The sequence below is a fragment of the Musa acuminata genome, chromosome BXJ2-1 (assembly GCF_036884655.1).
Source record: "Musa acuminata AAA Group cultivar baxijiao chromosome BXJ2-1, Cavendish_Baxijiao_AAA, whole genome shotgun sequence".
In the NCBI taxonomy this organism is placed as follows: domain Eukaryota; kingdom Viridiplantae; phylum Streptophyta; class Magnoliopsida; order Zingiberales; family Musaceae; genus Musa; species Musa acuminata.
In genome coordinates, this window is record NC_088338.1 from 36,882,602 (window position 1) to 36,906,768 (window position 24,167).

At 42.7% G+C, this 24,167-nt stretch overlaps 2 protein-coding genes across 9 annotated transcripts; one reads left to right on the forward strand and one right to left on the reverse strand.

Annotated features, from left to right (window-relative positions):
- Window positions 1-30: 30 nt before the first annotated feature.
- LOC103973339 (uncharacterized) lies at window positions 31-13,859 on the reverse strand. Of its 7 annotated transcripts, XR_010481848.1 has the most exons (7): window positions 13,708-13,800; window positions 2,571-2,792; window positions 2,075-2,235; window positions 1,466-1,555; window positions 1,191-1,370; window positions 1,028-1,106; window positions 31-397 (listed from the first exon to the last, which is right to left on the reverse strand). XR_010481848.1 is itself a non-coding variant. In XM_065093931.1 (5 exons), exon 1 carries the CDS (start codon window positions 6,769-6,771, stop codon window positions 5,845-5,847), a length of 927 nt encoding a protein of 308 aa, XP_064950003.1. In that variant the 5' UTR covers window positions 6,772-13,266; the 3' UTR covers window positions 31-397; window positions 1,028-1,106; window positions 1,191-1,370; window positions 1,466-1,555; window positions 2,571-5,844. The 7 variants fall into 7 exon arrangements, 1 of the variants encoding a protein (XP_064950003.1); XR_010481846.1 differs by lacking the exon at window positions 2,075-2,235 and having other exon boundaries at window positions 13,768-13,859; XR_010481850.1 differs by lacking the exon at window positions 2,075-2,235 and having other exon boundaries at window positions 31-353.
- Window positions 13,860-18,409: 4,550 nt separating this feature from the next.
- On the forward strand, window positions 18,410-24,160 carry LOC135599151 (potassium channel AKT1-like). Of its 2 annotated transcripts, none has more exons than XM_065093933.1 (11): window positions 18,410-18,789; window positions 19,238-19,603; window positions 19,715-19,772; window positions 19,861-20,178; window positions 20,287-20,532; window positions 20,632-20,730; window positions 20,867-20,896; window positions 21,029-21,214; window positions 21,363-21,560; window positions 21,659-21,734; window positions 22,969-24,160. In XM_065093933.1, exons 1-11 carry the CDS (start codon window positions 18,593-18,595, stop codon window positions 23,868-23,870), a joined length of 2,676 nt encoding a protein of 891 aa, XP_064950005.1. In that variant the 5' UTR covers window positions 18,410-18,592; the 3' UTR covers window positions 23,871-24,160. The 2 variants fall into 2 exon arrangements, with proteins under 2 accessions (XP_064950005.1, XP_064950006.1); XM_065093934.1 differs by lacking the exon at window positions 18,410-18,789 and adding an exon at window positions 19,028-19,143.
- Window positions 24,161-24,167: the final 7 nt, after the last annotated feature.

The following is a 24,167-nucleotide window of genomic DNA, read 5'->3' on the forward strand; positions in this document are numbered from 1 at the left end:
CATCAAACTGACAAATCGAATAACTGGATATGACTCGTTAATAAATTTGATCCACGTCAAAGGTGGAAAAAAAAAATTCTTGAATCAATTATGCAAACTATTATCCATACTTGGAAAATGAAAAATATCGAAAGTTCCAACCCCTTGGCACGTTGAACCGAAATGACTCGAGACAAAACCCAAAAATGGATAACTTACATGACTCTTTGTGAGACCTCGCTGCGACTTGACCTAAGATATCCTAGTCAAATACATCGTTAACGTCATCGTCGTCATCATCATCATCATCATCATCATCATCATCGTCGTCGGGAAGAGGCTGCACAGCAGCAGCAGCCAACTCTGCTTCATGCCTGAAATAGATGTGGATAGAATAGGTTCGATGGTTGACATTATCCTATACATTTGAAACCACAAATGAAGCAGCATAAGATGCTGATGGTATTAGCAAGCATAATAGATAATTAGAAGCATAATTGCTGACACTGGACATTACTCGAGTAAAAAAGAGTGCAACATTTTATAATATATACAGCCACAGCAGAAGGTATTTTGACTTTATATAATATGTAACATAATGGTCTCTACTAGGTGATTAGAATATGATCATGATAACTGATAACGAATGTAAGAAAGCCATCGATAAATTAGACAAAACCCTGATTCTAAATCTAGTGAAACCTTTTACAATGTCTGTATACCGTTACACTAAAACAGCATGTCAAATGACATTCTTTGTTACATAAAAGTTCACAATTCATTAGTATGGTCTTCTGTAAAGTTCTTACCCAGGATAACTCGAGTATCAAACTAACAACCAATTTTGCATCAACTATTCAAAAATTGATTATGTGAATGAATTATCCAATGCATATACAAGAAGTGAAAAAAAACAATAACAAATGCAAAGAAAACATCTAATATAGATATCAAAAGTGCTTCACGTTGTAATCAATAATTAAAGAAAATCTGAAACCATCGAACAGAAATTGAAACAAGTTTCAAACTACTAAACAGTGTAACTTACTGTTTGCTGTGCAGCCAGGTCGATCTGAAGTTCCGGAGGTGCAAGAGCAGGTGACTCTACAAAGTGAAGGCTTGGGTCCCTACCATCAAAAAATGTCATTAAATTTACCTTGCAGATATAATTCTACATGATGGATGCTTGCACCAAAATGACTCTCATTTACCCTGCGAGTTTTCTAGCAAGATAAAGGAAGGACTTCTCAAAGTTGTAATTGCTCTTTGCAGAAATCTCATAGTATTGGAGGCTCTTCTTCCTGTGGAATGTAACTTGCTTTGCTTTAACCTACCTGTTTTTCACATCAACCTTGTTGCCACAAAGAACAATAGGAATATTTTCGTAGAACCTGCTCACAAAACAAGTTGAAGAATCAGACAGTTCAAAATGTAAGTGAAGAGGACAGTTTGTGCACATTCAATTCAAAGCATCTCGTCAAACAACCTGCATAAATCCCGGTGCCAAGTTGGAACATTTTCGTATGTTAACCTGGCTGTGACATCAAACACGATAATAGCACATTGACCATGGATGCTGTGGACAGAACATAGGAAGAGTGAGGTTCAAAACAACAAAGTTCACATGAACAGTTACTGCAATGGTACCAATGTGACATCACAATGGCAGAAAAAAGAAGTTCAAACAATTTTGTGTAGCCCTCAAGGACTACAACCAAAATTATAATCTTTAATATATAAAGGCCAATTAGCAATATTGCCACAACAGACGAATCAGAATGAACAATTTAAATGAGGACAACCAATTTTAAAAATCCAAAAAACATCTCATTGCAGTAATTTACTGGTCAAATTCCCATAACATTGCACCAGATATACTTTGTATATCAGATTGGTTATCTATTTATACTGTGAATCATATTAAAACAAAATTCATCTGATCTGATCTACCTGCAATTCTGACAATTATGATCAATTACGAAATAGACTAGGAACTGTTGGCTAATATGCAATGTCTTTGTGATCTGATATGTACAAGGAGATAATCACATAATGCTGCTTGATTACCCAAAGTAGCATTTAGATATTTACATACCTTAGCAAGCCCTCTTGAAAAGGTAATCTTCTTAATGTTTGACCTCTCTTATGGGCCTAGACATAGAGCAACTTGTGTTTATACTGATTGTTCATTGTCTTCTTGAAATCGTGGCACATCTTAATTTTGCAGTTTTCCATCGACAACTCAGTTTTGCCTATCTAAGATGCATTTAACAAGAAACAATTCAATCAAATGCTGAAGGCAAAATAATGTTTTACAAAATAAGTTTCATATCTGGTTAGCACAGAGAGCAGATTTTTCAGAGTCAAAAAAGAAGTCATGCATCACAATCACAACAGAACTATTTGCAACAAATTAGATTTCTGATCAGCTAATATACCTAAATTAGTTACATGGTACAATAATTTACTCATTGTATCTAAATTAGTTAAGGTATGTTAATAGTTGCAGCTTGCAACACAGAAATTAACCATCTCGTACATCCATGAAAACACAATGATCAAAATTAAAAAGAATAAAATTTATGACATACTGGTATCCATCACGAAGACCACAAAAGTTCTCCTGACCAGCCGTATCCCAGCAATAGAACCGGATCTTCCCACATTTTGTGAAGAAATCCAACGGGTGGACCTCAACACCGATAGTGGCTAAAAAATAAGTATATCCAAGATGTGGCAACTTCCATGATACTTACACTCATACTTCTTCTAAAATTCACCAGTAAGATGCCTCTTCACAAATGTTGTTTTTCCTGTGCCAGAGATAAGTAAAGCATATACAATATATAAGAATTCGTTCTTGTTCATTCAAAATAACAAAAGGGAAGCAAAATTTTGAGAACCCTTTTGTGTAGCAATAGAAGGAACAAGAGGTCCTAACTGTTACAGAAGGGATGTGAAGACAATGACTGGAAATGAAAGGAAAACAGAAACCTATGGTTATCATATTACATATTAAGAATGAACATAGCGCTAAATCCATATTGATTCCAAAAGGCCAGTTTATAATCTAAACAATATTGTCAATGGTGATTTCCTAATTGTGACAACACAAAAACAGATTAAATTCGACAGGGACAGAATGGCAAAAGCGTTTGATACCGGGGAGGGTAAAATATAGAATGGATTTCGACAGAACACCGATGGAACAGTTTTTCAGATAGAAAATGTCACAGTAGACAAGGAACGAACTCCTGAAGAAAAGTCGTAGTACAGTTGTATTTGTTGGAACGAGTGTTTTGGATAAAAAAGGCACGAACTCACGATAAAACTTAAATAAGATCGAAAAATAGTTCACCACCAAGTTAAAATCACAAAGGGATACAGAAATTCACCACTCCAAGGATTATAAACGAGGATATAGAACAGAAATCAAAAGACTCACCACTCAAGGACACATCCAAGAGATACAGAGGGAGTTCTCCAAGAGATCTTCTGCCAAGATATCATCAGTTTCTAAAGTTCTTTCTAAGCCCTAAACACCAAAATAAATACTAGTGCATGAAACAACCCTTCATGCATAGGGAATTTCGAAATTAAGTGTTTTACAATTGCTAACTAACTCCTTTAATACATTCCTTGATCATGAAGAAAAGCATCTTGTAATAGCTTTAACTTTCTACAGGGAATATACTGATGAGCTGTCATATTTGAGTGGGCTAAGTTGAAGACTATGAGGCAATAATATTGGATGAAAAAAATATCATAGCATCAGCAAGGTCCATATGAGCAAATTGTATCAAATTAGACACTCCCGTGTCAATCTCCCCTGGTTGAAAAAGACTTGTCCTCAAGTCCTTATTTGTTTCGTCAACTTGATTGTGAAAAGGACGTAAATCAGCAATATTAAATGTTGGGGACACTCCGTAATCAATAGGTATTTTTACATGTATTTTTACTAATTTTCTTAAGCACCTTGAATGGACCATCAGCCTTTGATTTTAATTTTCCAAATATGCCCGGTGGAAACCTCTCCTTTCTTAGATGAATCCAGACCAAATCACCAACATTAAACTCCATATGTTTTTTGTGTTTATTGGCAGCTTCCATGTATCTCTCATTTTGCTTTTCTATGTTTGCTTTAATACCCTCATCTAGCTTCTTTATCTACTTTGCTCTCTCATCAGCATCTCCATTAAATTGCTTAGTTGTCGAATGAGGGACAAAGTCCAAAGGACCAATAGGATTAGCACTATAAACAACCTCAAAATGACTCTTACCGACACTATAATGGATAGAACGATTGTAGGCAAACTCAATTTGTGGAAGAATGAGATCCCACTGCTTAATATTCTTGCCAATATAGCTTCTAAGCATATTTCTCAAGCTTCTGTTCATTACCTCCGTTTGCCCATCGATTTGTAGATGATGCGAGCTGCTGAAATTCAAAGAAGTACCTAGTTTCCTCTAAAGAGTTCTCCAAAAATAACTAAGAAATTTTGAATCTCGATCAGACACCATAGTTCTTGGAATACCATGCAATTTAACAATCTCCTTAAAATATAAATCAGCAATATGAGATGCATCATTCGATTTATTACAGGGAACAAAGTGAGATATTTTTAAAAATCTGTTAACAACAACCATGATAAAATCCTTGTTCCTTTGAATTCTTAGTAGTCCCAAAACGAAATCAAGACTCACTTCCTCCCATGGAGCCAACTAGCACAGGCAATGGAGTGTACAATCCAGAATTTTGACTTCTTGTTTTTGCCAAATGACACATTCGGCATTACTTTACATGTCTTTCCACATCTCTAAACATCTTAGGCCAATAGAAGTTTGATTGAATAAGAGCTAGAGTCTTGTCTCTACCAAAATATCCACCGAAAACACCACCATGAGCTTCAGCTAGAATTACTTGCCTCAAAGAACAAGAGGGAACACATAAAGCATTAGCTCAAAAAAGAAAACCATCAAAGATAGAAAATTGTTGAAAGGAACCTGATTTGCAAAAATGTCATATCGAGCCGAAATCTACATCACTCTCATAGAGATCTTTGAATGTTTCAAATCCAACCACTTTGACTTCCATTGTTGATAATAAAGAATGCTTTATACTCAATACGTCAGCAACTACATTTTAAACACCAGATTTGTGCTTGATTGTAAAGTTACAAGATTGTAAAAACTCTACCCAAGCTGCATGCCTCTTATATGGGTTATAAGATTTTAAAACACCAAATTTAGCTTGTGCTAGTGTTGGTGTAAACAACCTTGAGCCGTGGCCTCGGGGCCGACGCGGCTCGATTCGGGTCCGGACGACGGGAATCTCCCTGGGGCGTCACTCGAGCCCGCCGAGGTGGTCGCGTGCGGTGTCCGATCAGGACGGGGTCGCCTGTTCCTCCGAGCAGGAACTCCTCGCCTGCGCGTCCGGCGGGGACCTTCGGCTTCGCACCTGCATAAAGGTCGGGCCGGGGTGCTCGGCCCGACCCCTCCGACGATTAAGTCAGATGATGTGGAGGGGGTTTCAGATGAAGAAATGTTTTTGTCTCTCCCCGTCCTCCTGATGAACGAGAGGGTATTTATATAGAAGCTTACTGTTGTTTGATGTGCCCGATTGTAGGGGGCAGGCTGGTAGCGTCTGACATTAGCGTTGGCGTAGCGTGAAGAACCGAGCCTGAGTAGGCATTAATGCGCCTCAGACGATGTTCTGGTCCGTTTGACCGGGTGCTGTCGCGCCGATCGAAGCGTAAGGCATCGGTTGACGTCAGCCGAGTCTTATCGTAATTACTATCCTCATTATATTCCCCCTCGGAAAGAAGCTATGCGTCGGTCGTTGTAACGGGAATCCGAAGCATGGCTTCAGCTTTCAGACGACTGGCCACGCAGGCGCAGTCTCGGGGGGCGTGTAGCCGAGGAGCACGACGCAGGCGGGCTGGCCGCGCAAGTGTGTCTCGGGGGCATGAAGTCGAGGAGCACGATGCAGGAAGGCTGGCCGTGCAGGTGTGTCTCGGGGGCATGAAGCCGAGGAGCACGGCGCAGGCGGGCGGGCCACGCAGGTGTGTCTCGGGGGCATGAAGCCGAGGAGCACGACGCAGGCGGGCGGGCCGCGTAGGTGTGTCTCGGGGGCATGAAGCCGAGGAGCATGACGCAGGCGAGCGGGCCGCGCAAGTGTGTCTCGGGGACATGAAGCCGAGGGCATGATCCGAGGAGCACGACGCAGGCGGGCGGGCCGCGCAGGTGTGTCTCGGGGGCATGATCCGAGGAGCACGACGCAGGCGGGCTGGCCGCGCAGGTGTGTCTCGGGGGCATGAAGCCGAGGAGCACGACGCAGGCGGGCTGACCGCGCAGGTGTGTCTCGGGGGCATGAAGCCGAGGAGCACGACGCAGGCGGGCTGGCCGCACGGGTGTGTCTCGGGGGCATGAAGCCGAGTAGCACGACGCAGGCGGGCTGGCCACGCAGGTGTGTCTCGGGGGCATGAAGTCGACGGCATGATCCGAGGAGCACGACGCAGGCGGGCTGGCCGCGCAGGTGTGTCTCGGGGGCATGAAGCCGGGGGCATGATCCGAGGAGCACGACGCAGGCGGGCTGGCCGCGTAGGTGTGTCTCGGGGGCATGAAGCCGAGGAACACGACGCAGGCTGGCTGGCCGCACAGGTGTGTCTCGGGGGCATGATTCGAGGAGCACGACGTAAGCGAGCAGGCCGCGTAGGTGTGGTCTCGAGCATCATGCGGTCGAGTAGCACGACGCAGGCGGGCAAGCCGCGTATGTGTGGTCTCGGGCAACATGCGGCCGAGTAGCACGACATAGGCGGGCAGGCCGCGCAGGTGTGGTCTCGGGCAACATGCGACCGAGTAGCACGACGCAAGCGGGCAGGTCGCGCAGGTGTGGTCTCGGGCCGAAGGACATGGCTCGGGCCGTGGGACTCGGTCGGTCTATGGCCGAGGGACATGGCTCAGGCCGAGGGGCGTGGCACAGGTCGAGAGGCACGGCTCAAGCGGGCAGGCCGCGCTGAGGTGGACTCGGCGGTCTATGGCCGAGAGATGCAACTCAGGTGAGCAGGCCGCCCTTAGATGGACTCGGCAGTCTATGGCCGAGGGGGTGCGGCTCAGGCGGGAAGGCCGCGCTAAGGTGGGCTCGGCAGTCTATGGCCACGCGGGTGTGTCTCGAGGGCATGAAGCCGAGTAGCACGACGCAGGCGGGCTGGCCACGCAGGTGTGTCTCGGGGGCATGAAGTTGAGGGCATGATCCGAGGAGCACGATGCAGGCGGGCTGGCCGCGCAGGTGTGTCTCGGGGGCATGAAGCCGGGGGCATGATCCGAGGAGCACGACGCAAGCGGGCTGGCCGCGTAGGTGTGTCTCGAGGGCATGAAGCCGAGGAACACGACGCAGGCGGGCTGGCCGCACAGGTGTCTCGGGGGCATGATTCGAGGAGCACGACGTAAGCGAGCAGGCCGCGCAGGTGTGGTCTCGGGCATCATGCGGCCGAGTAGCACGACGCAGGCGGGCAAGCCGCGTAGGTGTGGTCTCGGGCAACATGCAGCCGAGTAGCACGACGTAGGCGGGCAAGCCGCGCAGGTGTGGTCTCGGGCAACATGCGACCGAGTAGCACGACGCAGGCGGGCAGGCCGCGCAGGTGTGGTCTCGGGCCGAAGGACTTGGCTCGGGCCATCGGACTCGGTCGGTCTATGGCCGAGGGACATGGCTCAGGCCGAGGGGCGTGGCACAGGTCGAGAGGCACGGCTCAGGCGGGCAGGCCGCGCTGAGGTGGACTCGGCGGTCTGTGGCCGAGAGATGCAACTTAGGTGGGCAGGCCGCCCTTAGATGGACTCGGCAGTCTATGGCCGAGGGGGTGCGGCTCAGGCGGGAAGGTCGCGCTAAGGTGGGCTCGGCAGTCTATGGCCGAGCCGTGTAGATTCAAAAGATTTTAAGCCGGGGCTAACCACGAGCTGAGAGGGGGTCGGGTAGATACTGAACCTTGGCTCGAAAGAGGCTGAGGCATGGCTTAGATTTCTTTTCATGAGGACTACATCGGGTAGCCCCCACGGGTGCTTGACCTCTCTTATGGAGCCTGCGATCGGGGGCCGTCGCTTCTCCTCATGGCCGCCCAGGCCTCCGTCGCGATATGCCGATTAGCACGCTGGAGCATCTCTGGCACCGTGGTGGGAGGTTGCTCCGCGAGGGACCAGAGGAATCTGGAAGGTCGCAGGCCTATCATAAACGCCTGCACTAACAGAGAGGGGTGAGTGTCCAGCAGGCCCCAGATTTGCATGGCAAAACGATCCACAAAATGGGAGAGGGGCTCGTCCTCCCTTTGTTTGAGTCCGAAGAGCAGTGTCGCAGAAGGCTTCGGTCGTGCATAGGCCACGAAGTGGAGCTCGAAGTCCTTGACGAGCTAGTCGAAGGAAGCGATCGTTCCGGTCTTTAAGGCGTCGTACCACGCGTGGGCCGGCCCTCTCAGAGTGGTAGGGAACGCTCTGCACATCAAGGCATTAGAGGTTCCGCATAGCGCCATTTGGGCACGAAAAGCGGCTACATGGTCCGCCGGGTCGGTGGAGCCATCGTAAGCGTCCAGAGAGGGGAGCTGGAAGTCCGGGGGGACTGTCTGATCCCGTATCTCAGGCGTGAAGGGAGACCCTTGGTGTGCGTCCTCCTCGAGCTCTCCCTTGGACCTGCGAACCTCTTTCTGCACCTCGTCGAGTCGCTGACTGACGAAGCGCAACTGGGCCCGCAGGGAATCCAAAGAGAGTGCCTCGGGTTCCGGGCGGCCGCTCGGGTTTGTCATCACTGGATCCCCGAGTGCGGTCGGTCGGACCCGAGGTGAAGTGGGGGGCTCCGGAAGTGTCGTGTGGGCCCGAACGGGAGGTTCGTATTGTCGCAGTGGTTGGACTGCGGGTGGGTGCGCCGGTTGAGGAATGAGCGGGATGATGGTTTGCACCACATCCATCAGAGCTCGGACTTGACGGGCGAGGTCTTGAAAGGCCTCGGGTGACACGGGTGTCGAGTCGACGGGGGCGCCGTCGAGCGGCGACAAACCCGGGTCGTTGAATATTTGCCAGTATCGTTCGGAGGTCGTGGCGGGGTGTTCGTCACGATGGCCTCCGTGCGAGGGATGTTCCCTTAAGGCTTCAGTCGGGTGCGACCTGTCAGCCGTGGGCTCGTCTGAGCCGCTCGGGTGATCACCGGACATTCCGGGCCCTCCTTCTAGCGCCAAAATGTTGGTGTAAACAACCTTGAGCCGTGGCCTCGGGGCCGACGCGGCTCGGTTCGGGTCCAGACGACAGGAATCTCCTTGAGGCGTCACTCGAGCCCGCCGAGGTGGTCGCGTGCGGTGTCCGATCGGGACGAGGTCGCCTGTTCCTCCGAGCAGGAACTCCTCGCCTGCGCGTCCGGCGGGGACCTTCGGCTTCGCACCTGCATAAAGGTCGGGCCGGGGTGCTCGGCCCAACCCCTCCGACGATCAAGTCAGATGATGTGGAGGGGGTTTCAGATGAAGAAATGTTTTTGTCTCTCCCCCTCCTCCTGATGAACGAGAGGGTATTTATAGGAAAGCTTACTGTTGTTTGATGTGCCCGCTTGCAGGGGGCAGGCTGGTAGCGTCTGACATTAGCGTTGGCGTGGCGTGAAGAACCGAGCCTGAGTAGGCGTTAATGCGCCTCGGCCGGTGTTCTGGTCCGTTTGACCTGGTGCTGTCGCGCCGATCGAGGCGTGAGGCGTCGGCTGACGTCAGCCGAGTCTTATCGTAATTACTATCCTCATCAGCTAGTGATTAATGAACTTTAATGTCTCATTATCAGAATATGAGATAAATGGCTTCGCAAGAAGATATTGACTCCAATGAAACAAAGCTCGATAAATCGCATAAAACTTCGCGCTATAAGTAGAATATTTCTTTCTCGTATCATTTAGCTTTTCACTAAAAAATGCAATGGGCTTTTCGTCTTGACTTAAAACAGCACCTATTCCCACATTAGATGCATCACATTCAACCTCAAACACATTATCAAAATTTGGTAAAACTAAGATAAGAGCTTCAGTCACCTTTCTTTTTAAAAGCTCAAAAGCATCATTAGCCTCACTAGTCCATTTGAATTTATCACATTTCAGACATTCGGTGATTGGAGCGACAATAAAGCTGAAACCCTTGATGAATCTTCTGTAAAAAGAAGTTAAGCCATGGAAACTCCTCACATCATGCAATGAAGCAGGTGTTGGCCAATTGAGAATAGCTTCTGCCTTACTTTGATCGATCATGATTCCATCTTTTGACACAACATACCTCAAAAACACAACACTAGAAGTAAAGAAATCATTCTTCTTTATATTAGCATAAAGTTTTTGCTATCTCAAAATAAGAAAGATCTCTTTCAGATGAATCATATGCTCTTCTTCGCTTTTACTATACACCAATATATCATCAAAGTAAACTACAACAAATATTTCAATACATGGCTTAAGTATGTGATTCATAAATCTCATGAAAGTGCTAGGAGCATTAGATAGCCCAAATGGCATAACCAACCATTCATATGAGTCTTCTCTAGTTTTAAATGTTGTTTTCCACTTATCTCCGGGCCTCATTCTTATTTAATGATAGCCACTCCTTAAATCAATTTTAGAGAAAATATAAGCACCACACAATTGATCAAGTAAATCATCTAACCTTGGAATAGAAAAACGATAGTCCATTGTGATTTTGTTGATGGTGCGGCTGTCCACGCACATTCTCCAAGAACCATCCTTCTTAGGCACCAACAAGGCTGGAACTGCACAAGGACTCATGCTCTCCCGAATTAACCCCTTTTTCACCAATTCATCAACTTGCCTTTGAAGTTCTTCATGCTCTTTGGGACTCATTCTGTATGCTACTTTATTAAGTAGAATAGCCCCCGGAATAAGATCAATTTGATGTTGGATGTCTCTCAAAGGTGGAAGGTTACGTGGAATCTCTCCCGGTATAACATCTTGAAATTCCTCTAGGATTGATTTCATGATTGTCGGTGTCTCCTTATGTTGTTCATTCTCTTCTACTACCACTAAAGCCATGACATGACCACCCTTTTCCAATTCTCTTTTGCATTTCCCATAGGACATTAAAACGCTAACTTCCCTTTTTGGTGTGCTAATTTCGGAAGATTGTAATGGAGCTAAGATAATCTTCTTTTCATTCACCTTAAAAGAATAAGTATGTTTATAGCCGTCATACAACACCCTCCTATCATAATGCCAAGGTCTTCCCAACAGCAAATGACATGCGTCCATAGGAGCAACATCACACCAAACTTCGTCTTTATAATACTTGCCAATAGAAAATGAAACTAAACATCTTTTGGTTACCTTGATATCATTTCCTTTTTACAGCCAACATAATTGGTATAGATATGGATAAGGGATTGTGTCCAACTTTAGCTTCTGCACCATCTCCAAAGATACCACATTCTCAAAGCTGCCGTTGTCAATGATCACCAAGCACATCTTGCCAAGAGAAGTACATTTAGTATGAAACACATTTTTTCTCACCCAACTTTTATCCTCGGCCACATAGGACACTTGTAAGCTACGTTGCAATACAATAGACAAACCATGATCAGTATAAATAATCTCTTCCTCATCATCATCGTATTTTGGTTCGTCATCGGCTTCATCTTCTCCTCCATCATTATAATCTTCAACCAAAGTTACAATCCTCCTATTTGGACAATCTGAAGCAATATGCCTAAAACCATAACATTTGAAGTATTTTCGGCTACTTGGGTAAGAAGAATTAGGTGTTTTTTTGCTACCAATAGATTCTTCACCATTTTCTTGCACATTCGATATCACCTTGCTTTGGACAGTAGGCTTGGAACTTCCTCCTTTTGTATAGCCTTCTTTTGAGCCATACCGAGAACTCTTTTCAAACTTCTGTTGTTTTTTAACTTTTAATGTCAGCTTGCTCACATCATTTAAAGACCAATATGGTTGCAGTTGAACAACTTTAGCAATCTCATACTTCAGACCTCCTAAGAATCTTGCAATGGTTTGCTCTTCTGGTTCCACAAGCTCTCCTTTTAATATTAGGTTATCGAATTCTGCAATGTACTCTTCCACACTAAGATTTTTTTGTTTAAAATCATGGATTTTAAGAAAGAACTCTTGCCAATAATTGTCAGGTAAATATTTTCTCTTCAGCTTCCTTTTTATTTTTTCCCATGTCACGATTTTACTCTTCCTCTTACGTTCTCTTTGTTTTTTCATATTTTTCCACCAAAAAGATGTATTCCGTCTGAGTTTGAGTGCCACAAGTTTGACCTTCTTTTGTTCTGGTGGTTCATGAAAATCAAAAAATCTTTCTACTGTATTAAGCCAATCAATAAAGTCATCAACATTTATTTTACCTTCAAACTCTGAAATCTCCAATCTTGGGTTATATTTATTCTGTCACTCGTTTTTTATTCAATTTCTTGTCCGACATCTTCTCGACTCCCTTGGAAGAGGAGGTGTATCATCATCAAAAATAAACTCATGGATATCATTTTCATGCAGATTGTTTCTACTTCGAAGTTCTTCAATTATTTCATTTTTTTCTTGTAGACTACGTAGCAATCTTCATAGCTGCAGCCTCAACGACTCAGCATCATCTTTATGGCAACTATCTTCACCAACTATATCTTTTTCATTCCACCTTGCCATGATCTATAGCCTTTAGCTCTAATACCAAACTGATACCGGAGAGGGTAAAATGCAGAATGGATTTCGAAAGAACACCGATGGAATAGTTTTTCAGATAGAAAATGTCACAGTAGACAAGGAACGAACTCTTGAAGAAAAGTCGCAATATAGTTGTATTTGTTGAAATGAGTGTTTTGGATAAAAAAAAGGCACGAACTCACGATAAAACTTAAATAAGATCGAAAAATAGTTCACCACCAAATTAAAATCACAAAGGAATATAGAAATTCACCACTCCAAGGATTATAAACGAGGATATAGAATAGAAATCAAAAGACTCACCACTAAAGGATGCATCCAACAGATACAGAGTTTAAGGGGGTTCTCCAAGAGAGCTTCTGCCAAGATATCATTAGTTTCTAAAGTTCTTTCTAAGCCCTAAATACCAAAATAAATACTAGTGTATGAAACAACCTTTCATGCATAGAAAATTTCGAAATTAAGTATTTTCCAACTGCTAACCAACTCTTTTAATGCATTCCTTGGTCATAAAGAAAAATATCTTAAAATAACTTTAACTTTTTGCAGAGAATATGCTGATGAGCTGTCATATTTGAGTGAGCTGAGTTGAAGAGAGATAACAATATTAACAGAAAAAAATACCATAGCATCAGCGAGGTCCATATGAGCATATTATATCAAATTAAACACTCTCGTATCTGCGTTAACAAGCAACCCCGCAATCAAGTGACAGCATGAATAGGAAGTAACATTTGGACAAAAGACTTTAGAGAAAAGGAAATATTGTAGTCATAACAACGAATATAAGACAGAAATTACGAATCTTTCACACAAGCATTTTGATCCTTTAGCAGTAATCTCTCAAAACACCCAAAAATACAACACCACCAATAAGGAGTTCCGATATGCCCAAGTGAATGATCAAAGCAGAAAGAATAGTGTTCCCAATACAAGAGAAAAGATAGATATATGCTCGTGAAATCAAATGCGGAGAGGAATATGTGCACACACACAAGAACAGAGAGATAGAGAGAAAGAGACGGAGATCGAACCAGTTCCTCCATCACCGACGAGAACGAGCTTAATGCTCGCCGCTGAGATAAGAAAAATACCTAATCCGACGGCCGTGTGGTGGCGGGTGAAGCGTTCCTCGACTCGCGTTGTCTGGGCCAGAAGCATGGGCCCAAATACCAGTCGAACATCGCGCCTTGCGAGTCGCAAAAGTGGAAAACCTGATTGACGTCTTTATGATTCGCGCTCGACGATGATCTTGTGTGCCCACTGATACTTCCAGACTTCCACATGTGCGCCCCACGCGTCATCGAAATGATCATCAACCAGAAAAGGAATATGGAGTAGAAACTAAAAAAGGAAATGATAATATGTCGAATAATTTAGCAGCTAAGCGCGTTGACTGCCGAAAGATTTGGTTAGCCTCGTGGATTACATCAGGAGCACGAGAGCAGACGAACTTGGTCAACCCCACAGGAGATCAGTGATATGATCATAAAAAGGAGGAATAAAAATTGGAAGGGAACACCGACCGTTTCCCGACAGCTGTAGCCACTTGTTTTCGCGGACGTGGAGATGGGCCCCACCAGACAGTTGCAAAGGTCAACTGGCTTTTTGTCAACCCCAAATCGCCTCCTCTTTTCTCGAAGTATTATTAGATTTAATATATAAAACAAGACAATTTCACCTAAGTTGTTTTCATGTGAACAATTAAATTTTTATGATTTATTTTTACGGAAAAAATGATATTATTGGTTGGTAGTTGGTTGCCTGGTGCACAAGCTTATAACAATTATTACTTGGCGAGGCGTGCTTGTAATCGTAATGTGTCATCATAGCACACATAAGTCCTTCCTCGAGCATCTTTCTCTCTTTATTTAAACGCAGCATCACGAGTTTCCGTGGCATGTCAAGTAAGCATGCATGCGTTCGATTGTAGAATAGGAAAGAAATGACAATAACATGAATGAGTGACTCTAGTAATTGACTAATATAGATGCCATTTGATGTCGCAATTAAGCATATGATTTTTTAGATTATTCCTTAAGGGTTGGTTCGCTTGTTATCATAAACTTAACTGGTTTTACATATGTTGTGTGGCAATATTGTGTGTTCATCCGTAAAATATTAATCTCATTGAAACCTTTTATGACCTTTTACAGACCTAGAAAAAAGATGACAGATTAAAGAAGATATTTAATTCGAGATTCACAAGTAGTCATTTCAATAAATACTTAATAGGTAATGTAAATTATAAATATAGATTTGAATGGTTGCACAAGAAGGTAATCCACTGCAACCAAAAAGTCCCCATAAGTGCCCATATGATACTGTTACATAATAAAGCAATGAACTAATCATAAACACTATCCCAAAGGATCATATAATTATATGTCACCAAGGTAGCTCTTGGGTGCTATAGTAGCTAACACTCAACACCGTAGAACTAAAAAACCCCCAAAATGGCTGCTCGAATGATTTGTTTCTAGATAATTTTATCTTTATACAACAACTGCACATAACATATGTTTACAAGTCTAAAATAACCACCAGAAGCCAAATAAAATGGGGCTGGCTTATTGTAAGCTCTCTACATGCTATGCAAAGCATAAACAAAATCGAAAGATATGGACATACATGAGCATTATATCAAACACCTTATTTTTGTTTGTCACATTCTCCTCCTCTTATTCCTCTAATTCCCTCATCGAAGCTTTTGCGGATGCTGCATTGCCTTGCCTTTGTTGAATATTTAATCTTTTACTTCGATTGCAAGGTGCCTCTTAGTTTCCAACTACACTCCGTCATTGTAGTTGAGTAGTCAAACTTTGATCTGCCACGTTATTTTCAACTCCCCAATGACTTTGACTCTAGTGTGAGATTAGCCGAGTTGTGTTGATCCTTGTTAGTTTTTACAAATTCTTCGGATGAAAGAAAAACCCTTTCTTATTATGCGTTAGTCTCTTAAATGTCTCATATCGCTTGGACTATGTGGATGCCTGTTGGAGTTTTAACGAGCATTATCTCGCAGACTTTTAAATTTTTGGGATCTTTTCTCTACAAAATTTGTCAATCGATTTCTCTTCTACTTAGTTATCACCTTTAAGTAAAGTCATATTATTTCTACTTTCAATTAGCATTTTATTGGGAAATGAAGCAAACAGTCTACTCTCGATAACACCGATCACCATTTGTGAGGATTTGATTTATTATCTTCTGTTAAGTTTCTTTGAAGGGTCTTTAAACCTATGTAAAACTCTTTTACTAGATAAATAAAAAAACTATAGAACTTGATATTGTCCATTTTCTTAAGAGCTAAGAAGGCAAGTGTTACTCAACTTCGCTCATCTCCTCGAGAGTTATATTTCATGCATTGAGCTGGTTACTAGCCTTCATCTACTATTTGCTCATACTTCTGAAGTACTTGAAATATTTGTACTTCTTGCATTGAGTTAGCTATAGTGATTTGCTTTATTATTACCATCGAACTTCTAGAAGAAGTTTTGCTTGAAAAAAATAAAATTTTGCCTCAACATAGAGCAAGTTTCCATTAGTTTTGGTTTGCCTTTAGAATTGTACCATCTTCTCTATCATTTATATCACATACTCTTATGAGTAGAAAAGGTACAACACAACATATTACCTACTTTGTTCTTTAGTCGAGCACTCCTATATCAACCCGAAGTCTTCTATTTTTGGCTATTTTGATGAGATACCTATTGACATCGATTACAAAATTCACTAGCCTCTACTCTTTTATTTTTTCTTGGTACTTAAAGTTTAACTCTATATTTTATACCTCTTAGGTCCCTTTCACAACTAAGCGCTCTCCCTCCACGAGAGCAATAATCGATGACTCCATAAAAGTCTCGTCTCTATGGTACCATGATACTATCATACCCATGGCCCTACTATCTGTCTCCTTACATCTACGTCAATTTCTTTATGATTAGTAAATCCGCATTTATGGTATTATGACACTCCTCCGAGTCCACCTCTATTTTAATTGATGCTTGGTTTTGGGTAGTTGAGTCTCTTCGGACTTGCTTCCTCACCCTTTTCGGCGACCTACTTTAATACATCTATGTTCTATAAGTAGTTCCTTTTAGTTGATGGAAAGATAGACTACAATTATCATATATGACCTCAACCATCATATTATAGGACTCATGTCGATTTTTTCTTCTTTACTTAGTAGTAATGTCCACTTACTCGATTTTATCCTTTAACTTGTCAAATTTCTTTAAGCGAATATGAGCTTTAGACCAATATAACTCTCTAATTGCTATAATCATACCTCTGTATCATCAACCCCTCATATGAGACTCATTAGTATTTACACTTAGAATTTTTACTAATACTTCTCTCGTGTATATCGTATTTATCTCGAATTGTTCTACCATGATCCGTTGCACCATGCTGCCTCCTATTGACATCTCTATTGCATTCTAATATTTGTGGGATGAACTCAGACTATAATCTCTGCTAGTTACAAGTGTCGTGTAAGCTAATCACATAAGTGATGATACATGTGACACGCTACATAATCCGTTTGATTATTATTATTATGATATTTTTTTTATTTTATATTAGATAATAAATATATATTGATTGATTAATTATAATTCATCGTCAAACAATAATTCCATAATCCTAATCGTGTATCTAGTCTTTAGACTTAACATCAAAGATATCGATTTATAAGTTTGAAAGTTCCAAATTTAGTAAAGACGATTATTGGGAACATTATATATATATATATATATATAAAATATGCCAAAATGAAATTAATGCTCATGACTTGTATGGATTTCTTCCTGTAATAAGTCTAAGGTTACGATATGGATTGTGATTGAAAGCAAAAGGGATATCGAGATTTGTCCAAAAACCGTGAGTGATTGGACAAGGGCCGATCGCCAATCATTCGAGGCAAACCAGATAGGTATGGGTGCATCGAATACGGTCTTTAATTCATATCCTCCTTTAATTTACAGTCAATCGTGTACATCTCATCCATCCCCAAGTTGGATAAACCCCCGTTGACTACATACTTAAATAATATCAAAAAATCAATAAATAAAAGAAGGGGGCTTCATTCTTGCGGCGTAATGTAATGATGAAAAATTATCTTTGACTTTTCTGATGCAACCAACCAGCAGCAACTTATAGTCCACGGCAAACAATATTATGTGAATTTTTGTTTCCTCTTTCATTTCAAATCATTTTTGGGTACATGGCCGGCAAAATGTAGGCATTTTCATATGTTTTTGTTTTTTGGTCCTCTAATTATTTTTCGTTCAATATATTATCTGTTACTCTCTAACTGAATTGGATTCGGAGTCAAATGACTAATTTGGATGATCGATAGAGTAACAATCGAGCAATAAAGATTTTGAAATGGATAATCATATATATATATATATATATATATATGTATGAGAGAAAGAATATAACCACAAAGGAAAGCAAATGTCGTGCAGTCGTGAAGGTCTTCTCAAAGCCGTTCATCAGTCTTTGTTTGAATCTCAGCCGTTCATATATCCAGATAAAATGAAATATTAAAAATACGAAGGTCGTTTCAAAACCGTTCATCCGCGTTTTTCTAAAAATCTCATCCGTTGGTATATTTAAATAAAAATATATATATAAATTCTTTATAGAATTAAGATTAAGATAAAAATGGGATGAAATGAAAAGATGAAGAAGCTCGCATTCCCACAAACAAATGATAAAAGACCATGGCCAGCTGGGAAACTGGCCATATAAATATCGAAGGAACAGCCGCCTTCCCCTTCCCAACTGAAGCCCTTCGAATCCTCGCCTTCCCTTCCTCCGACGGAGATGATGAGGAGAGCGTGAGTGAGAACCATCAAAGCATGGTGTAGAGAGAGAAAGAGAGTGTGGGGGAGGAGTGGAACAACAGCGATGGCGGAGAGGCGGAAGTCAGGGTTGTTCAACGTGTCGGTGCCGACCATCTGCGTCCAGGAGGCGGAGAGGGAGCTGTCGAGGGACGGCAGCCATTACAGTCTGTCGAGTGGCATTCTCCCCTCCCTCGGCGCGAGGAGTAACCGTCGGGTCAAGCTCCGGTCCTTCATCGTGTCCCCTTACGATCGAAGATACAGGTGTTGTTCTCGCTCCTACTGCTTCCCCCAAAGATCGTGAGATATGGAATTAGCTAATAATTTGTTGAAATCGAGATTTCTTTTGCTTCTTCTTTGGGAAGATCAAGAAGGAAAAAAGGATGTCTTGACGCACCTTTTTCTTTTGTTTGCAAGTGTGCTCTTCCGTGCCGTTTCCTTTTCGTGGTTGGTAGGTGGTCAGATGTGTGATAAAAGACAAATTTCTCCCCAAATCGATTGGTGTGGATATGGATTTCTTTCGGAGTCATTCGTTCGTTTGCCTTCCTTTTGAGCTTTTCCACACGAACAAGGAAATGGAGTTGTGCTTGTCCGCTTAATCCTTTTGCTTTCTTCTCTGTGAGAAGGAAAAGGGAGCAGTGTGAAACTAGAAATTTTATCTGGGAGCCTTTAGTTTTGTATACATTGCTGATGTTAGAATTGTTTCTTGCAGAGCATGGGAGACTTTCTTGATCATTCTGGTCATCTACTCTGCTTGGGTATCTCCTTTCGAGTTTGGGTTCCTTGAGGATTCAAGGGGCTCTCTTGCCCTGGTAGACAACATCGTCAATGCGTTCTTTGCCATCGATATCATGTTGACCTTCTTCGTGGCCTACCTCGACAAAGCAACCTATCTGCTTGTCGACGATCGTAAGAAAATAGCTTGGAGGTACTTGCACAGTTGGTTTATTCTCGATGTTGCCTCCACAATCCCTTCTGAAATCGCCAGAAAAATGCTGCCTCCTAAGATCCGATCTTATGGATTCTTCAACATGCTACGGCTTTGGCGTCTCCGGAGAGTCAGCGCACTATTTGCTAGGTTTGTCTGTGGTGCTTGATGCCGTGCTTTTAGGCTTCAGTCGGTGGCTTCGTTCTGAAGTAATATAGATTGGCACCTGACTGATGACTGCTTATTTTATTGATTTTACAGGCTAGAAAAAGATAGGAACTTCAACTACTTTTGGGTTCGATGCGCAAAACTTATTTGTGTAAGCAATTTCAGCTTCAAGTGGTGGCTTTTCTGTGCATTTCCTTGTGTAGAACTCTACTGATAGTCATTTCTTTTTTATCTCACAGGTGACGGTATTTGCTATTCATTGTGCTGGGTGCTTCTATTTTCTTCTTGCTGCAAAGCATCATGATCCTAGCCAAACTTGGATTGGTGCTTCCATGCCAGATTTTCATGAGCAAAGCTTGTGGATCCAGTATGTAACGTCAATGTACTGGTCAATCACCACCCTTACGACGGTCGGCTATGGTGACTTGCATGCTGAAAATATTGGGGAGATGATTTTTAACACTTTTTACATGCTCTTTAACCTTGGATTGACAGCCTATTTGATTGGTAATATGACCAATTTGGTTGTTCATGGCACTAGAAGAACTAGAAAATATGTAAGTTCTTTCATGAAAAATTGTGCTGCTCCATAAGCAAGCAAGAAGCTGAATTTGCAGTTGATATTTAATCTGTCTATGTTATTAAGGATGTCTCTTGGATTGCAGAGGGATACTATTCAAGCAGCCACAGGTTTTGCACAGAGAAACCATCTCCCTGAACGGCTGCAAGACCAGATGATCTCACATCTCAGTTTAAAGTTCAGGACTGATTCAGAAGGGCTTCAGCAGCAAGAGACTTTGGATGCTCTTCCAAAAGCAATCCGATCCAGCATTTCTCACTATTTATTTTACTCTCTTGTTCAAAAGGTGTACTTGTTTCAAGGAGTTTCTCAGGACCTGCTGTTTCAACTGGTAATGATTATAAACGTCAGACTTTCCCGGGTTATCTCAGTTTTGCTGCTACATGAATGTTGCTCTCACAGTGGCATCCTTTCGTTGGTTTGTTTGAAGGTCTCCGAGATGAAAGGTGAATACTTTCCTCCAGGGGAAGATGTGATCTTGCAGAATGAAGCACCTACAGATTTTTACATACTAGTGACTGGCACTTTGGTAAAGAAATTTCCTTTTTCAGAAGTATTTTACTGTTGAATCTAGGATCACAGACTAAAAAAATGTTCTCTATATATTATGTTTCTAGTAATCCTTCTTAGTTGCCACAATGCTGATACATGGACTTGCTTTGCAGGAGGTAATAAATCACAAGGATGAAAAAGAGGCAAGTTGTTTGATTAACTCCCCTAAAAATATATTTACTTGATTTAGTGATTATAAATAGTATCATTGTATAATCCATGATACTACAGCATTTACATAATAGTTTTCTGAAAATCTTGTGCATATTCTGCAGATTGTTCAGGTCGCAAAAAAAGGTGATGTCCTTGGAGAGATTGGGGTTCTTTGTTACAGACCTCAACTGTTCACAGTGCGAACAAGATCGCTGTGCCAACTATTACGTTTAAACCGAACTGTCTTCCACAGTATCATTCAATCGAACATCGGGGATGGAACAATAATCATCAATAACTTTCTACAGGTTAATATATGATAGTACAATTTATCGGATAGTTATAAAATCACCTTTCATCACTTAAGTGTTGCGTATTTGGTAGTTAATATATAACATTAATATTAAGTATTACTTATTATTACGCACTATTCTGATACAACTTTTCATGGTACAGCATCTCAAGGAGCAGGTAGATGATCCTTTGATGGAAGGACTTCTAAGAGAAACAGAAAGCATGCTGACCCATGGCCGATTGGATTTGCCTCTTACTCTATGTTTCGCAGTTATCAGAGGAGATGATTTGTTGTTACGTCAACTGCTAAAACGCGAATTAGATCCAAATGAGTCAGATAACAATGGACACACAGCACTGGTCTGAATATAATTATTTTGACATCTCTAATCTTCATTCATTTATATTATCTGAGATAACCAGAGGTTGACTTCATTTCATTCTTTTGTAACATTTAGCATATAGCAGCATCAAAGGGAAATGAGCATTGTGTTCGTCTCTTGCTAGATAAAGGGGCAGATCCCAATCGTAGAGGTATGCTGCAAACTTGTTCTTAAACCTTGCAAGTTATTTGATTCATAGTTCCTCTGCCATGGTATTATACGCATGTAGAATTTCACTTCATCAAAATGGTGTGCCTATCCTTTTAGATACCAGCATCATATTAGTTGCAAAAGTTAACGGCTCGACAAGCTTTAGACTTTTGCATTACAGAATTCTATCATCAAAAGGGTGTCACTATCCGTTTCCCTTTGCAGACTAAACAATCATATTTAACTGTCATATGCATGCAAATTCATACGTCTTCCTCTTTCTAATTATTCGGTTGCTATTTTTAATTAGGCATGATAATGATCTCATGACTTCTCACTGGCATCCTCATTCTTGCAATGCTTAGTCATCCTTAATTATGCCTAGAAGATAATTAGATTCGCTGGTAGTGAACTTTTAAACAGACCATCTCATGCTTGCTTGGTTGTCTTCATTCATATATAGACATGTTTTGCTTACCCTATTGTTGCTCTAAGCCATGCTTTGCCTGCACGTTTCCTTTGTATCTGCTACTAGGCTATCATGAACCACAATAGTGTAGTTGATCTTTTTGAGTAAAACTAATGATCCTTATTATATCTTTTCAGTCAAAGAAATTTGGTGTTTAAGTTTGAAACTACAAGATTGCTACATTTGAAACGATTGCTACAGAAAAACTTCACATGCATGTAAAACCCAATCAAGTTTTACAAACTTGAAGTCAGTAACATCGTTCACAATAATTTAGAGTTCATGACTCAAATGCCTTTTGACTATCCTTATTTGCTGGTCAATCATGTACTAACATGGAAGATATGTAATATCGTACCGTACCGGTATTTCGAGGTTGGCTCGGTATGGTACGGTATAGGTATACCGAGCGGTACATCAGGGTGTACCGAACGGTACACCCTGGTGTACCAAATAATTTTATATATTTTCTTCAGTACAGTATCGGTGTATAACACTGTAGCAGTGCTACAGTATAATATTGTAGCATTATAGCGGTATCGGACGGTCCGCGTACTGGTATGTCATCGGACTGGTACATACCGCCCGTACTGAACAGTACTATTCGGTACTGCATACCATGGTCTAGTATGCACCATGACTGCGAGGATCTAATTACTTTCATCTAAAACTCAAAGATCACCTCAATGTAAACCTGCAACATCAGCTTCATTTCTTCTTGGCTTTATTTCTGCTTGCCAATATGTGTACCATAAACATGAAACAGATTCAGAAGGGAGCGTTCCTTTGTGGGAGGCCATCCTCGGGAGGCACGAGCAAGTGGCAAAAGTACTCAGAGAGAACGGTGCACAACTCTTGTCCGGCGACATGGGCCTCTTCGCCTGCACGGCCGCAGAGCAGAACAGCCTAGAGCTGCTCGAGGACATCATCCGGTACGGAGGAGACGTGACGGCGGCGGCCAAGAGGGACGGTAACACAGCCCTCCACCGAGCCGTCTGCGACGGGAACCTGCTGTTGGTGGAGTTTCTGCTCGAACATAGAGCCGACATGGACAAGCCAGACCATGAGGGCTGGACTCCCAGGAGACTGGCGGATCAGCAAAGCCACGACGAAATTAAAGCCCTATTTGAAGGCAAGAAAACCTCAGATCCCATCTCTGGCGCACCGCTCTCCTCTGAACTGAGGAGGTTGAGCAGCGAGCCCATCGTACCTATCGTGGCCGATGCGATCAGGCCGCCATCGCAGGACGGGCCGCCGGAGAAGAGCGAGCGGGCACGGCGGGCCAACTTCCACAACTCGCTCTTCGGGATCATATCAACTGCCAACTTCGGCAGGACGCAGGGCCACAGCGGCATTCTCTCGTCCGTCGCTGGCCCTCCGAGGCCAATGCTTGGCGGCAGCGGCAGGGGCCGTGGAAACCAACAGCGCATGAATCTGCTGCGGGTGACGATCAGCTGCCCCGAGCGGGGCGAGGCGGCGGACAAGCTCGTGCTGCTGCCGGATTCGCTGCAGGAGCTCCTCGACATCGGGTCGAAAAAGTTAGGCTTCTCGGCAAGCAAAGTGCTCACGGCGGATGGCGCCGAGATCGATGACGTGAAACTGATAAGAGATGGTGATCGTCTCGTTCTGGTTGGGGGAGGTTCCGTCGCGGCCACGAGACATGATTGAAACACGCTTCCTCGGTGAACTTGCTATGTTACGAAGACCGCATCGTCCATCACGTAAAACAGGAACTCAACCATTGAGCAACCTGACCTGAGCTTGCTGCAGTTCTATGAGCCACTTTAGCAACACTGGGTCTCTTCTCCTCTTTCTTTTTCTTAAATGCTTCACGATGGATGTAAGGAGAGTTGCAGAAGAGTTGTATCTCGTCCTTCCCTTTCTGTCTGTACATGGGAGTCAATATGATCGATCTTGTTGAAAAATATTTCTCATTCAGCTTATGAGCTTTTCAGTTATTTTGAC